Source organism: Erigeron canadensis, chromosome 1 (assembly GCF_010389155.1).
Source record: "Erigeron canadensis isolate Cc75 chromosome 1, C_canadensis_v1, whole genome shotgun sequence".
Taxonomy (NCBI): Eukaryota; Viridiplantae; Streptophyta; class Magnoliopsida; order Asterales; family Asteraceae; genus Erigeron; species Erigeron canadensis.
In genome coordinates this window covers 5,370,865-5,387,236 of record NC_057761.1, presented here as the reverse complement: position 1 = coordinate 5,387,236, position 16,372 = coordinate 5,370,865, and the positions used below count along the sequence as shown (strand labels likewise).

The 16,372-nt window shown below is 34.2% G+C and overlaps 1 protein-coding gene across 1 annotated transcript; it reads left to right on the top strand.

Annotated features, from left to right (window-relative positions):
- The first annotated feature begins 8,457 nt into the window (after nucleotides 1-8,457).
- Nucleotides 8,458-14,585, top strand: LOC122585299 (sucrose synthase). Its single transcript, XM_043757427.1, has 13 exons — nucleotides 8,458-8,545; nucleotides 9,141-9,280; nucleotides 9,805-9,931; nucleotides 10,754-10,905; nucleotides 10,989-11,181; nucleotides 11,683-12,114; nucleotides 12,193-12,366; nucleotides 12,636-12,752; nucleotides 12,840-13,006; nucleotides 13,096-13,320; nucleotides 13,409-13,972; nucleotides 14,079-14,217; nucleotides 14,332-14,585. Exons 2-13 carry the CDS (start codon nucleotides 9,183-9,185, stop codon nucleotides 14,362-14,364), a joined length of 2,421 nt encoding a protein of 806 aa, XP_043613362.1. The 5' UTR covers nucleotides 8,458-8,545; nucleotides 9,141-9,182; the 3' UTR covers nucleotides 14,365-14,585.
- Nucleotides 14,586-16,372: the final 1,787 nt, after the last annotated feature.

Sequence of the window (16,372 nt, the reverse complement as noted above, 5' to 3'; positions counted from 1 at the left end):
ATTTCAAAGCCTGTAAACAAGGCTATCTTCAGTTTCTCAATCTCTTTCTCATCATTACCTATAATAATCATGTCATCAACATATATTATAAGACATGTTACTAGATTCCTTGTATGACGAAGGAATAATGTGTGATCTGAATTACTCTGCTGATATCCATAGTTCTTCATAGCAAGAGTGAATCTTCCAAACCAAGCTCTAGGAGACTATTTTAATTCATATAAGGATTTCTTCAAATTACAAACTTCCCCATGTCTGAAATCACAAGAAAAATCTGGAGGAGCTTCCATCAAACTGATGAAGAGACCACCTCTTATTTGCTGTTATTGAGAAAAGAACCCTTATTGTATCTAATTTTGCAACTGGAAAAAAAGTCTTTGAATAATCAATGCCGTATGTCTGAATGTACCCTTTAGCTACAAGTCCTGCTTTGTACCTTTCTACACCATTTGGTTTATGTTTGATTGTATATATCCATCTACAACCTACCAGCTTCTTTCATGCTGGTAAAATACATTTTTCTCATGTATCATTCTTGATGAGAGCCTCATTTCAGTATCCATAGCATCCTTCCACCTTTTTAATTTCAAAGCATGCTCTACTCCTGATGGAAGCTCTTCTGAATACAACTTTGCTATAAATCCTTTTGCTTCTTCAGACATATATCCTTCTACAACATTAACAAAGTTGCCTACTGGATACTTAGTAGACCGAGAACTTCTTTCTGGAGAATATCGTTTTGTAGGAACTCCTCTAGTTGACCTTGGAGGTAAAACATACTTTTTGGAGAATTCTGGAACTGCTTCTTCTACAACTTCTGGTTCTTTATTTACTTCAGCATGCTCTATATTTTCCTGCACTTCATTATCTGGAATATCCATATCATTTAAATTATGGTTCGGTTCAGAATTACTTACCTTGAATATCAGGCCTGGACTCGGGTTGTCACTTTGAGAGGAGGACTATAAATCTTCAGAAGAATCTTTGGAAGAAACACCATTTTGTTCTGGAGTGTGAGGACAAGTGGTTTGATGAATTATTCCCTTGGATTGGAAAAACGAGTTCATTTGTGAATTCACATATTCTCCACCATTATTGTTCTCATAATTTTTATAGATTTTTGAAATAGAGTTTGAACCATATTATAGAAAACAGTTAATCTATCATAAACTTCATCAAATCATCAACAAAAATCACAAAATACTTGAAATTATGACCTCCAACAGTTGGTGCAGGACACTACATATCAGAATGAACTAATGAAAAAAGAAATTGAACTCTAGTATTACGAGGTTTGAAAGATTGCCTATGACTTTTTGTTAGAATGTAAGTTTCACAATCATTCTTTTTACTCAAAGGAAAAAGTTTTGGAAACAAAACATGTAAATAACTAACTGAAAGATGCCCCAATCTTCAATGCCATAACCATGCTTCTCTTTCACTAGTTCCATGAGCAAGCATTACAGTTCCGCTTTTAGTAACTTCATCAACATAATACAATCCTTCATCTAACATGGATTTTCGATATTGTATATCGTTTTGTGGAGAAATACTCCTCCTTGGTTTCTTAGAGGTGAAGATTAGGGTTTTCCTTTTCCTTCTTCGCATCAAACTCTTCTTGCCATGTGTATCCGATCTAGTTTCCTCAGGAGGATATCCTATAATATTCCGGACTAGGCAAAGATGTGTTTATCCTTTTGGAAAGGATTTGTATTGATCCTTCAGCTGATCGATCAAGTTAAGCACCTCCGTGCTTATGCCCTTCGTAAATGTGCCTCGTTGTAATGTCCTTCGTATGGTGCCTCGGGGGGGGGGGGGGTACATCGTCAGCCAGAATGACCAAAAGTTAAGGATTCAACAAATGGAAAGGATTGACTACCCCATATAGCAACAATTATATATGCCTAGATTCGTACTCGTAATAAGAGTTTCTTGAACTCCAAGAAACTTGTATTTATACTTTAGCTTAATGTTATCCTTAAAGCACAATCACATGAGGATAACACAGATCAACTTCTACCGGCATCAACCGTGCTATAAACCAAAAGTTGCAAAAGGAACTCATTATCAACCATGTCTAGTGTTTGGAAACGAAATGGAAAGAAAAGGGAACTTCAACCAATCCTCACATCGTAGTTCATTTTTCCATTTATTAATACTATACCAGAACAAAAAAATAACCTATTACTTTAAATTATTACTGCTTTTATATAAGAATATCTAGTAAATTTTACATCCTATTTTGATTTTCAAAGTTGAATAAAAGTTTTTAATATATTAGTTGAGAACCCAAGCGGGACGATGTGACAAAATCCGAATAGGGATAAGGGGTGTGACCACAAAATGTTGAATAAAAGTTTTCAATATACTATTTGAAAACCTAAACAGAATACGATGTCGCGAAATTCGAATTATGGTATAGGGTGTGGCCACAACAAAATTTCATATAAGTTTCTTATATATTAAATGGTAACCCGGCCAAAAGGAAAGAGGGTGCAAGAAAGATAGAGGTAACCCATAGTTAAAACTCAAACATGATGCAATGTGACAAACTCTAAATATGCGTGCGTTGGTGTGACGTGGACAATTCGTAGTTATATATTAGTAGAAAATCCAACAGAAAAATAGCGTGCAAGAAACCGAAAAATAAACCGTATTAAAGAACCAGAACATGCATGACATCATTTGACAAAATTCAAATAGTGATAGGAGTATGATGTAAACAAATAGTAACTCGTTAATCGCCACTAACATTAAAAATAATATATAATAATACTCTCAATAAGTTGCCGTTCAAAAAATAAAATAAATAGTAAATTACACTTTTCATTCCTGAAGTTGGCACATTTTTCACTTTTCGTCCCTTAAGTGAAAAAATTACAATTTTGACCTTAAAGTTGGCAGATTTTTTCAATCATCGTCCCTCGCAAAACGTCGTTAAGTCGAGCACGTGCAACATATGTGAGGGACTGAAACTGCAAAAAATGACAAGTTCAGGGACGAAAACTGAAATTTACTTTTCTGTTGTCATCATCTTCATCTTCTCCGGCTGACTTTCGTCGGAAAATTCATCGGAAAACTTAAAATGCCGATATCTCACTCGTTTCTTCGAATTAGACCACGAAACCACCACCAAACTTCTCAAAATTAATTTCTGCACGATTCCTAATGTAACTATTGTACCTCAATCTACTAATGTAACTATTGTAACAACTAAATAACCTTAACGATTGACCAGTAAACTATATCGAAAACCTTACGATGAAACTAATATCTAACTAAATCACCAAAAATTTACGATGCTTTTCATTTACATGTCATGAAATATCGGCATTTTAAGATTTTTTTTTGTTATGATTCGTGCGGAAATTAATTTTGAGAAGTTTGGTGAGGTTTCGTGGTCTATTTCAAAGAAACGAGTGAGATATCGGCATTTTAAGTTTCTGGACGAATTTTCCGACGAAAGTCAGCCGGAGAAGATGAAAATGATTACAACAGAAAAGTAAATTTCAGTTTTCGTCCGTGAACTTGTCATTTTTTGCAGTTTAAGTCCCTCATGTGTGTTGCGCGTGTTCGACTTAACGGCTGAAACTTAACGACGTTTGGCGAGGGACGATGATTGAAAAAATCTGCCAATTTTAAGGTCAAAATTGTAATTTTTTCACTTAAGGGACGAAAAGTGAAAAACGTACCAACTTCAGGGACAAAAAGTGTAATTTACTCTAAAATAAAATAATACTCCGTATAAGCAAAACAATGTGATGGTAATTACCAACTGTTTCCAATGTATCTTTCTCCCATTGTTTTGTACTTTGGTAGTTTGGTCAAGAGCAAGTTAGACTAATAAACAAAAGAAAATACGGTCTACTAACAGCACACCAATAAATCAAACTAGGATCTTATTTATTTATTGATTTAAATTTAAAACACGTACATTAAAATAATCAGCCAAGTGTTTCTTCATAAAGTTACAAAACCAGTATACCTAACATGCCATAGGTTTCAAGTGTACTTGTCGAGTTTTTAAGACGTACAGTATCATAATTTAAATTCTTAGGTTTATCCTCAATAATCCATAAACTATGTGACTCATTCACTTAATTAAGGGATAATGACCTGTAGATGTAGTGAACTATGACAAAATGTTTATGTTATGTATTGATTTAATCGGGGTTTTATGTTATGTAACGAACTTACCAAAACTGTCTACGTGATGCATGTTACCGGGTATCTACAGGTAGCCGGTTACCATCCAAAGGGATAATGACCTGTGAATATAGTGAACTATGACAAAATGTCTATGTTATGTATTGATCTAATCGGGGGACTATGTTATGTAATGAACTTACCAAAACTGTCTAAGTGATAAATGTTATTTATTGTTTCCAACTCCTCCCGAGTATTTGAGAACTGGTATTTTCTTGTTTCCATTTTGTTATTTATTAATATCCCGAAAATAAAAATGATGAATTCTGAGGTCAAGGGGATGTGATCTTTTCAGCTTTAGGCTTGTAATGCGTTCTTCTAAGTTTGTTGTTTTGTTGCTTTAACTAAAATCTAGCAATTAGTTATTCTTTCCCATTTCAATTCTAAGTTATGCTTCAAGAAGCCATGTAAGAATACGTCCCCTAGTCTCTCATTGTTTGTTTGTGTGGGTTGTATATATGTACCCTTAGATTTGTGTGTGTCAATGTGTATATGTTTGAGAATATATGTAGTGATTGGTTTCAGGTTCTTGACCCTATAAGGGATCGTAATCTTCAAATGCGATTCTAATTTTTGAGATCTTTGATTTTTTGGTATATGGTTGTGTTAGGGTTGATCAGAAAAATGGGAAGGTAGGCGGCGACCAGAAGATATGAAGGTGTTTACAGTTTTTATATAATCACAGAACATATATACATATATGTTGTCATAGTTCATTATATCTAGGGCTATTAATGGGTTCGGGTTGGCGGGTTGGTGGGTTGAAAAACTCCGACCCTAACCCAACCCACTAAAAGTTTCAGGTCAGAAATTTCAACCCTGACACACAATCCATGACCCAACCCATGTGACCCAAGAAGCAAATATATATAAATATAAAATGGAATAAATCAACCAATATAAAGTTTTATCATTGATGGTGTAAGTCGAAAACGAATGGTACAAAAAAGATAGAAATACGAGGGTATTGTTAATACTTGGTACAAAGTTAACAAACTTACCGCCTCATCCTACATCACTTATCATCTCACAGAATTTTGAATCCTCCTTTTATTTCATATTTGAAGTTACTAATATAAAAAATGAGAATAAGACGTATGAATTAGTGTAATGTGGAGTATGAACTATTATATATAATTCAATTATTTTAAAGATATTGGGTTAGCGGGTCAACCTGACAAGCCAACAACCCAACCTGAACCCAACTCAGAAAAAATCAGGTTGGTGGGTTGGCGGGTTGGTGGGTCAAAAATACTCAACCCTAACCTGATTTTTTTCGAGTTGGGTCGAAATTGACAGCTCTAACTATATCTACAGGTCATTATCCCCTAAAAAAATGGATGGTAACCGCCTACCTGTAGATTAGATCAATACATAGATCAATACATAACATAGACAGTTTGGTAAGTTCATTACATAACATAGACCCCCGATTAGATCAATACATAACATAGACATTTTGTCATAGTTCACTACATCCACATGTCATTATCCCCTTAATTAAGGTTCATTAATTTTATGCTAGTGATGTTTGACTTACATATTTAGATATAAACTAATATACTCATATTAGAAGATCGCTCTCAACGGTGCGTCACAACCGATCATCGGTGTGCCACGATTTGATACTGTTGGCCAAACCGTGTCTTCATCGTGTCACCAAATAACAATTCTTCATGAAGAACAAGCGGTGACGAAGTTACGAAGATTAATTCATTCCAATCTTATTTTGTATTTATGTTTTGCAAATGTTTTCTATTTCTTTTCTAACAATATTTTTTATATCATTATATTGTTTATGACTTATTGACTTTGTTCGATTCAAGTTACCATTTGGAAGTTTGTAAAGTTGGCAAATTAAGTTTTGCCACACGTGTAAATGATATCTCATACATATATATCTCTATTAGACTATTATAGATTGTGAACTAGTACTTGATATATATGTCTATATATACTATTACAGTATCCGCGTAATGTGGCTCATGGCGGTGATGGTGTAGTGGTGGAAAACGACTTTTGGCGGTAGAGGGGGTGTCGAGTGGTGTAGATAATTGATGTAAAAGTAATTGATATAAAGGGTCAATAGAGATAATTTAAAAGATAAATGACTAATAGTGTAATATAATTGTTAAAGGTATTTTAGACAATTGTGTGATTTTACACAACATGCTCACAAAGGACAACAATCTCGCACTATGTGAACTTGAAGAAGACTATCTAGCTGATCCAACTAATGTCCCGCAACGTTCGTGGAATGAAAGGATTGCAACACAACAACCTATGGACGCAGAGCTAAGCAATAAAAGAGTGCCCCATCGACTTTGCAAGGTTCTAGTCGAACACATTTAAAACCTCTCGGCAAATTACTTTCAATTTTGATGTAATTTCTTGTAATGTTTTTTTTAATATATGTAGTGCATAGTGCATTTTTTTTTAACTAATGTAATTTTTTTCAACGTAATGTTTTTTCATAAATGTAATGTTGTTTATTTATTAACAAAATGTTATTTTTTAGAATGGCTATATATTAATAAAATGTTTTTTAATACTCATAAAAAAATGTGTAATTTATATATGTATGTTTTATTTAATTCAAAATAATAAAATATTGAGGAAGAAGTAAGGATGTAGAATGTAATGTTGGCAAAAGTGATGAGAATGGGATGTAAGTAATAGGTGATGTAGCGATGATGTGGCAACAAGGAAGAGGTAGAGAAAAGTTCATTGTTGGGAGATGGCTAATGAAACATGAATTTTGATCTAGTTTCTCAAGTTTTAAGTTTGCAGTTAAAAACTAATATTAAACTTAATAAAACCGTAAAAAGAAACATAACAAAGTTTAATCAGATTTATTAATGATTAAGTAGGGAATACATAACCGATTAAATCTTGACAAACAAGAACATAAATACAATACTTGTTGAGTTTCTGACTAACAAACTAACTCAACAGTTTACAATAGATGTAGACTGAAATACATTAGGTAATATCTGTGAACACACTAAAATGAATTCTATGCGTTGCATTTTATAGGGAAAGTGATAAGGCAACACGATCGAGATCCGAATGTTGACATGATGGTTGTTGTTGATCTTTCATTTTGGCTTAGAAATCTGCAACTGACATTTTCCGTCTTCTTTCTCCATTTTCGGCACAAAAAAGAATGTCTTCTTTTTCCTTGACTAAAATCTTTGTCTTATATTGATAAAATAGTCATATAACAATTGTAATAATGCAATGTGATTTTTTGTTTTCTTATTTTTTCAAATTCTTCTCGCCTTTTGACTTACACAAGGATAAAGATAAAAGTACCGTTCTAATGTGAACTTACTGACTGGTCGTTCATGGCTTACTTCAACAATTAAGATATATCAACGAACACTGATCCTAACAAATGCATTAATAAGGCAAGAAATATTAAATATATTACTTGTAATTAATGAAACAGGTAAATAATCTGGTTTCTATCCGAGTATATATGAACTTTAGAACTTATATGTATATATATCAAATATAGATAGATATAGATATTTTATTCGATGTATTTTTTAAAAAAAATTTTGGAGTAAAAAATGATATTCATTGGTAGAAAAAAAACTATAAAGCTGATGTGTATGTAATAACTTTTTTTAATGTACATGTAGATGTGGTTAGAGAGTAGAATTATACAAGTCGATACTAATTTCGTTCCGTTACCATCTTGATCTTGATATTGATATGATATGTCGATCATAAAGTGGTACTGAATTCATGTGGACTAAGGATCGAGTAAAATATTTTTGGTATGAGTTTTAATTGATAATAATACCGAAACCGGTACAAACAAGTATCAATCTCATGTCATATTCCTAGTGGTTATATGTATAGAGTAAATGTTAATACAATATATTATGTACCGCCCAAAGTGGTGTAATAAATAATGGTCTAATACCATTCTAGAAAATTTGACATAGTGGTTTTGAAAAAAAGTCTTGTTTGTTAACTAGATTTCCAGTTTTCTTTAACTAAAGTTAGTTTCACTTATCCTCCCTACAATTATTTTTGTTTTTTTTATTAACTTGTTTTTCAAGAAAAAGACTCATAACTTTTTATAATGAAAATTGGACGTGAAATAGAAGGTATAGTACATACATAAATAGATAAATAGATTAATTAATAAAAAGAAAAGGTGGTGGTGTCTGTTTTCCACTTTCTAGCTTTGCCTATATAATATCCCCTGCCTACACTACAATCCTCATTCATTCTATCTCATTTCTATTCTACCCCCCTTTCATTAATATCATTCTCCCTTTATTTCAGTTTCTTAAAAACCAAGTAGAAATATAAGAAAAAAAAAGGTATGATTTTTGCTTCTATTTTGTTCTTCTACACTTTTGAATTGCAAAAATTCTTTTATTTTGAATGGCTTGAAATTGAACCATATATGCCAACAACAATATGAATGTTGACATATATATATTCGACATATAACTACAAAGAGTTAGATATTCTTCTTTGATCACTTTCTTTTTTATTTCTAAAAATATGGGCTCGATCGAGACGGGTTCGGGTCGCCCTGTATAACTTTGATAAATTTGGTTTATGTACATTTGACATAGTGGGACAAATGTACTTTTGCTGACTACAAAAGCAGTAATATAATCTACTCGTAGTAAATTTCATTCATGATGGTAAATAATGTGAGTAGTTGACACTTCATTTTCAAGTTTGGCTATATTGTCCAACATTGACTAAATTTTTTTGCTTTTACTTTTCCATTCTCTAGAAACAAGTACAATAGTGCCGCGTGTCCTATGTATATATATGTATGTACTAATAACAAAATGTAATACATATCGACATATTTTCATATGTATAGGCAAATTATATGTGTGTGTATCTTTTTCAGGTGTAGTTTGATATCTTTTTAATTTTTAATTATTTTTTTTGGCAGTTAAAAGTTATATTAGGAAAGTGTTTTGTTGATATCGATCATGGCGGAACGTGTTTTCACCCGTGTTCACAGTCTTCGGGAGCGTCTTGATTCGACTCTCGCAACTCATCGTAATGAAATCCTTATGGTTCTTTCAAGGTATGTATATATCTATATCAATGTTTTAATTTTAATGAATAAAGTAGTGTAAATCTTAATGATCTCAACCCATTTATATGTAAAATGATGCTTTTTTCTATTAAAAAAAAGTGACTCACAAGTTATATGATCAGCACACCATTTTAAAGCCGTACATCACCAAATATATTTTAAGTTACTATACTGTATAATAACGTGAAACGTGTACTACTAATAAATAGTAGTGTACTTTTGACCATACAAAAAGAATTTACTGTTAATTTTGAATCTTTTAACTTTCTGAACAATGTTTTTACTATTATTAACTTAGTGATTTGCTAATCCAACAAGCCTAAAAGTGTTTCTTCTAGCTTGATCTAATGATCTTCTGTTGTAATGCAACTTTGAGTAACTTATTTGGTTAAACCTTTACCAACCAAAAAGTATACATACTGCATATATTTTGAGCCCAATAAAAATGTGCAAGTTTGGCCACTGGATTTAAGAATCAATTCAAAGTTTCTTTTTGTAATGTGAAATTGAAGGATTGAGAGCCATGGAAAAGGAATATTGAAGCCTCATCAACTAATGGCTGAATTTGAATCCATCTGCCAAGAGGATCAAACCAAGCTCCATGATGATGCCTTTTATGAAGTTCTTAAAAACACTCAGGTTCTCACCTAACTTGCTTACATCTCATATACTATTTTTATTCTCTATTTGGATTTGGCACATGGGGAAAGGTTAGGTATCTTAGGTAAAGCGGGATTATGTAAAATTTAGGATTTATGTACGTATCAAATTCAAAAGTTTAATTTGTAATTTTTTAAGTAAAGTTTGCCGTACGGATCATTTTCTATAATTTATAATAGTACACATTTACTTTAGTTTTAATATTAAAAACATTATACGTAATGACAAAAAGAAAGTTTACTAAGCCAAAATATTTTCGGGGATTGAGATCTTCGAAAGTTAAATCTTTAAAGATGGTAATGTTAAACCAACTAAGAGGAGCATGAGTAAGGGTCAACCAAATAAATAAAGAAAATAATTTATCAACTTGAGAATACTCTCCGGATCATATTAAACTTCAGAGGATCTCAAATTAATCCAATTATTCGCGTATGCAATGTTTGAATAATTTTGTTCTTAATTTATTGAAAGAAATAAAATTTGTTCGCGTCTAAATATGTGAATTAGTTCGTTACAAACTTACAACTGATTATATTCAAACAAGATTAATCACTTCTGTAATCTGTAGTGTTATGTTTTATGTTTACCTAAAATTAGAAAGTGTAAACAGATGTTAATAAATGCAATATTTGTTACGCTTGTACTCTAGCCCATAAGATGTAGCCCATATACTTTCTATTTATATAATTATATGCTACACATTATGAAAATTGGCTAAAGCCCATAAGAATTGGCCAAGTATCTTTGTTGTGCCAAAGAGCTACAATTTGATTGATTTTCTGGTTGTTTTGGTCTCTACAGGAAGCAATTGTGCTACCTCCATGGGTTGCACTTGCTATTCGTCTCAGACCCGGTGTCTGGGAATATGTTCGAGTCAATGTAAATGCATTGGTAGTCGAGGAGCTAAGTGTTCCCGAGTATCTTCACTTCAAGGAAGAACTTGTTAACGGAACGTAAGTACATTTTTTACAATTTCTATGGTAACAGAAAACTCGTTATTTTCGCAAACTAATTATGGTTTGATTGATAACTACAGATCCAATGGGAACTTTGTACTGGAGTTGGACTTTGAGCCTTTCACCGCTTCTTTCCCCCGGCCAACTCTCACCAAATCCATTGGTAATGGGGTCGAGTTCCTTAACCGACACCTCTCTGCTAAAATGTTTCATGACAAGGATAGCATGCACCCTCTATTGGATTTCCTTCGTACCCATAACTACAAGGGCAAGGTATTGCTATATGAAATTGTTTTAGGATAACTGAAGTAATAGCATGGCACATTCAAAACTTTTATGTTCTGTTATATTTTATCAGTGAACTGTTTCCTGTAACGCCCCCAAAGCCGAAAGCAATGGACTACTAGGATAACTAAGAACCATGTTGAAAAGATACTAGTAGCCCACAACTTTGAGCTTATTAAGGGCATCAAACTTCTTATATGATACCAATATGGGAATTTCTGTGTGTTTGTTTGCTATTTTGAAAAAGGTCTGTTTTGGCCCGGGTCCATTTTGAACCGATCCAATTTGACCCGTTTTCAAAAGTGCCCGTTTTGACCAGTCACCCAACCCGAACATTTTGCCACCTGTATTAAAAATTAGGATGTGAGGGTTTTTCACTCAAGTTGGATGTGTAACAACCCCATATTCACTTCCCCCTTTAGACTATTTGTCTATGTATATAGCTTTGTATTAACTACAATTGTGCCTGGTTTGTATGTTGATGTGCAGACAATGATGCTGAATGACAGAATCCAAAACCTGAATGCACTCCAAGCTGTTTTGAGAAAGGCATCCGAGTACCTATCAACACTCGATGCAACCACTCCTTTCTCTGATTTTGAACACAAGTTTCAAGAGATCGGATTGGAAAGAGGTTGGGGCGATAAAGCAGAGCGTGTGATGGAAATGATCCATATGCTACTAGACCTTCTAGAGGCTCCTGATGCTTGCACTCTAGAGAAATTCCTTGGAAGAATCCCAATGGTGTTTAACGTTGTCATTCTTTCACCACATGGTTACTTTGCTCAAGAAAACGTTTTAGGATATCCCGATACTGGTGGTCAAGTTGTGTACATTCTTGATCAAGTTCCTGCTTTGGAACGTGAGATGCTTAAGAGAATAAAGGAACAAGGACTTGATATTATTCCTCGTATTCTCATTGTAAGTCTTGATTTAAAATCATGTTAGTTATGTGGTAGTTGGTTATAACTAATGTGTAAAAATGTTGATATTGGGCAGGTGACGAGGCTCCTTCCTGATGCTGTAGGAACCACTTGTGGACAGCGTATGGAGAAAGTGTTTGGAGCAGAGCACTCTCATATTCTTCGTGTTCCCTTTAGAACCGAAAAGGGTATTCTACGTAAATGGATCTCTCGTTTTGAGGTGTGGCCATACATTGAAACTTTCACCGAGGTATATAACGCATCTCACCTATTTTTCCCGCTAACTATCGGTTGTTAACAACTTATCTATTGTTGCCCTGTGCCATAAGCACAGAGTAGGTCCCTTGAACACCGAACTGTTAAATATATATGTTAAAAAGGTTCATTAGTATTGTAAAAATTGTTATAGCCGATGTCACTGATACTCGTGAGAACCCTGAAAAACATGGGTCCGGATCGTCTTTAATCATCGGTTAAAATCCTGCCTGTTCTAATTATACCATCTTCTTATTACATTAGGATGTCGCCAAGGAAGTTACTGCAGAGCTGCAGGCAAAACCTGATTTGATCATTGGAAACTACAGTGAGGGAAACCTTGTTGCCTCTTTGCTAGCTCACAAGTTGGGTGTCACTCAGGTACGTTACGTTGAATTTTGAAACTCGTAACTTGATAATAAAATGTTGCTACTTGATAAATCGGACTAAATTTTTTTATAAATTCAGTGTACCATTGCTCATGCCTTGGAAAAAACCAAGTACCCTGATTCCGATATCTACTGGAAGAACTTTGAGGAAAAATATCATTTCTCGGCTCAGTTTACAGCTGATCTTATTGCCATGAACCACACCGACTTTATCATTACTAGTACCTTCCAAGAGATCGCTGGAAGGTAAGTTATATCATTTTAAGATGAATCTCTTGATTAATTTTTTCAAATAGGTTTGTAGCAACCTAATTTTGAGTTGATGATGTTTTCAGCAAGGACACAGTTGGACAATATGAGAGTCATACCGCCTTCACAATGCCTGGGCTATACCGTGTGGTCCATGGAATAGATGTATTTGACCCCAAATTCAATATCGTTTCACCTGGGGCTGATATGGGAATTTACTTCTCTTACACCGAGAAAGAAAGGAGGCTCACGGCACTTCACCCTGAAATAGATGAACTACTCTTCAGTGCTGTTGAGAACGAAGAGCACCTGTAGGAGTTTATTTCCTCTGTTATTACATTTTTTTAGTTATTGATTGAAAACAAACAAGTACTCATAACATTTGAATGAATGTTACAGATGTGTGTTGAAGGACAAGAACAAGCCCATTCTATTTACAATGGCGAGATTGGACAATGTGAAGAACTTAACGGGACTGGTGGAATGGTACGCCAAGTGTGACAAGCTTCGTGAATTGGTGAACCTTGTTGTTGTGGGTGGTGACAGAAGGAAGGAATCTAAAGATCTTGAAGAGCAAGCCCAGATGAAGAAGATGTATGAGCTGATTGAGAACTACAAGCTCAATGGTCAGTTTAGATGGATTTCTTCACAGATGAACAGAGTGAGGAACGGTGAGTTGTACCGTGTGATTGCTGACACCAGGGGAGCATTTATTCAGCCTGCATTTTATGAGGCATTTGGTTTGACCGTGGTGGAAGCCATGACTTGCGGTTTGCCCACTTTTGCAACCCTTCATGGAGGGCCAGCTGAAATTATCGTTCATGGAAAATCTGGTTTTCACATTGATCCATATCACGGTGACCAGATCACCGAGCTTCTCATCAACTTCTTTGAAAAAAGCAAACAAGACCCTTCTCACTGGGAAGCCATTTCCAAGGGTGGCCTGCAACGTATCCAGGAGAAGTAAGTATACATAGTGCTATTCGGGTTATATACATAATATATTAGCAAGTATATACAACATATATGTATTGAGCTGAGTTTAATATGTGTTCGTTCATTTCAACAGATACACATGGCAGATTTACTCAGATCGGTTGTTGACACTTGCTGGAGTTTATGGATTCTGGAAGCATGTGTCTAAGCTTGACAGGCTTGAGATCCGTCGTTATCTTGAGATGTTTCACGCTCTTAAGTACCGCAAACTGGTAAGTTAGACGTTCCCATTTTTTTTAGTCTAATGAGTTTTCATACTTATAGCGTGTATCATTAATAACCATCGGTTAGCGATTGAACTAAATTTGAAAATGGTGCTGTTCCAGGCCGAATCTGTTCCATTGGCCATCGACGAGTAAACGAGGAGCAACTGAGTGGTCAAGCGGAGGCTTCAGGAGTTGTGTTTCACGTATTATTATGAGAATAAAGTGAAGAGAGCATTTCGGAAGGCTTTTTCTGTTGTGTATGTGTGTGTTTTTCTGTATTTCCTCATATTCCTATTTCATTGCCAAGCATTTTTGTAATTAACTCCTGCCTTGCTTTGGTCACAAATTGGAAATTTTCATTGAGCTTTTCATTAGTTCTATCTTTTTCCTATTATTTTTATTTTTATTATATTATACCACAAGCTGCACTCTTGAGAATTGAATAAAGAAACTAAAAAAAACCTCTAACCTTTGCATGGGATGAGGATCTAACCCATGACCTATATCTCCAGGGACCAGAGTGTTTGTCACCGATCCAAATTATGTTAGCTTCTCAGTTGTGGTGAAAGTTTAAAACTAAATGATAACTCTTTGTATACATGTGAAGGTGTATAGTGTAATCTCTGATAGATGAAAAGAATATCTAAGGCCAAGGAGAGAGGGGTGGTACCCGGCTGCCGCGTGCATGAGCCGCCGGCAAATTGCCGGCCATACTACCCCAGCCAAGCAATTAGTTTTTTGGGCGAAAAAAATGGGCCGGCTGCTCACTCTAACCAACACACTTCCCCATCTATTTCTAGGCCAAGATAAGAGGGATCAACAACAAACTTTGATAGATAATGAATCATTTTCTAAACGACTGATCTCTTTTACTTTTTAACTAACCTAAATGATCCTAAAATCATTTATATCAAGAATTGGATCATTAATTATTAATTTCATCAAAAAAGGTAAAAGTTGTGCTATCTTCACAACCATGTATAGTAATTTCCTTAAATTATTACTCTAGTTTAAACCGTACAGGCATACACCCCTAAGGCTAAGATAGTATAAAGTACGGATCATCATCTATTTATTCTATGATGACATGATGGGTTTGGATACCACTTGTTTATTTATCTATAGACTATACGTAGTCAATATTTTTGGTAACTAAAGAAGGTTATCTTTTTCTGAAAGAGTCAATTTGAGAAAATTGACTATTCTGATTCAATTCTTATAGGGCCATTTTCTTAAGACAATCCAATTAACTATTTGGACCCAAGTAGGTGGTACAAATGTGACCTCGTTTCTTGATTCTTTAATTGTTTTTAGAGTAAACGACATAAATCGTCCCTGTGGTTTGATCAAATAGTTACGTTTCATCCCTGTGGTTCAATAACGTCATGGATCGTCCTTTATAGGAACAAAAGTTTCATGTTACGTCTTTTGACTTGTTGACCGTCAACTCAAGTCCGTTATCCCTCTCACGTGCCTTTCACGTGAGGGGTATTTTGGTACTTTTTCAAGCATAAAGGACCAAACTTGATTTTTTAAAAATTCAAAATACATATATACTATGAAAATAAAAAATTCATATATTTATCCATTCTTTTCTACTCAAAGCCCTCATTCTCTTTTATTTATGTATCATCAATAATTAATAAATTATAGTATGATAAATTTATAACTTCATAGATATATAAATCAATCATTATTGGCAACATGTCTGTATCTATATCAATACATAAAAAAAACCTAAATTTAAATATTATACTCCAAATTCATCTTATAATCTAGATCTATTTCAATAATATATTCCAAAACCATATAAGAAGATCGAATCTTCACCACAACATTCATCTATAGCATCTTTGCTCGTTGAACATCTTGTCTTATTCGAAAATCGTACCCAACTTTTTGAAACAAAGCTTGAGGTACCTATCACCGCCGCCGCCTGCGTTTTTCCGGCCAAAACTAACACATCGATCTGAAGAAAATCTTTTTGATTTTTGGGTCCGTTTTTTCGGTGACGACATCACCATGAAAACATTAGATGGTCGAATCCGCCTCCTCACCATCTCTCTATCTCTTCATCCGCGTATATATACATGTGTTTGTATATATAATTACCATAATTTGCTTTAAAGAGGGGCTAAAAGGACAAAACGTTTGATATATA

What these genes read in the sequence shown, in the direction of transcription:
- LOC122585299 (XM_043757427.1), top strand. Translation starts at nt 9,183, where the DNA reads ATGGCGGAACGTGTTTTCACCCGTGTTCACAGTCTTCGGGAGCGTCTT. An exon ending in ACAAGTTGGGTGTCACTCAG is followed by an intron (nt 12,753 to 12,839) that starts GTACGTTACGTT and finishes TTATAAATTCAG; the next exon opens with TGTACCATTGCTCATGCCTT. An exon ending in CTCTTAAGTACCGCAAACTG is followed by an intron (nt 14,218 to 14,331) that starts GTAAGTTAGACG and finishes GTGCTGTTCCAG; the next exon opens with GCCGAATCTGTTCCATTGGC.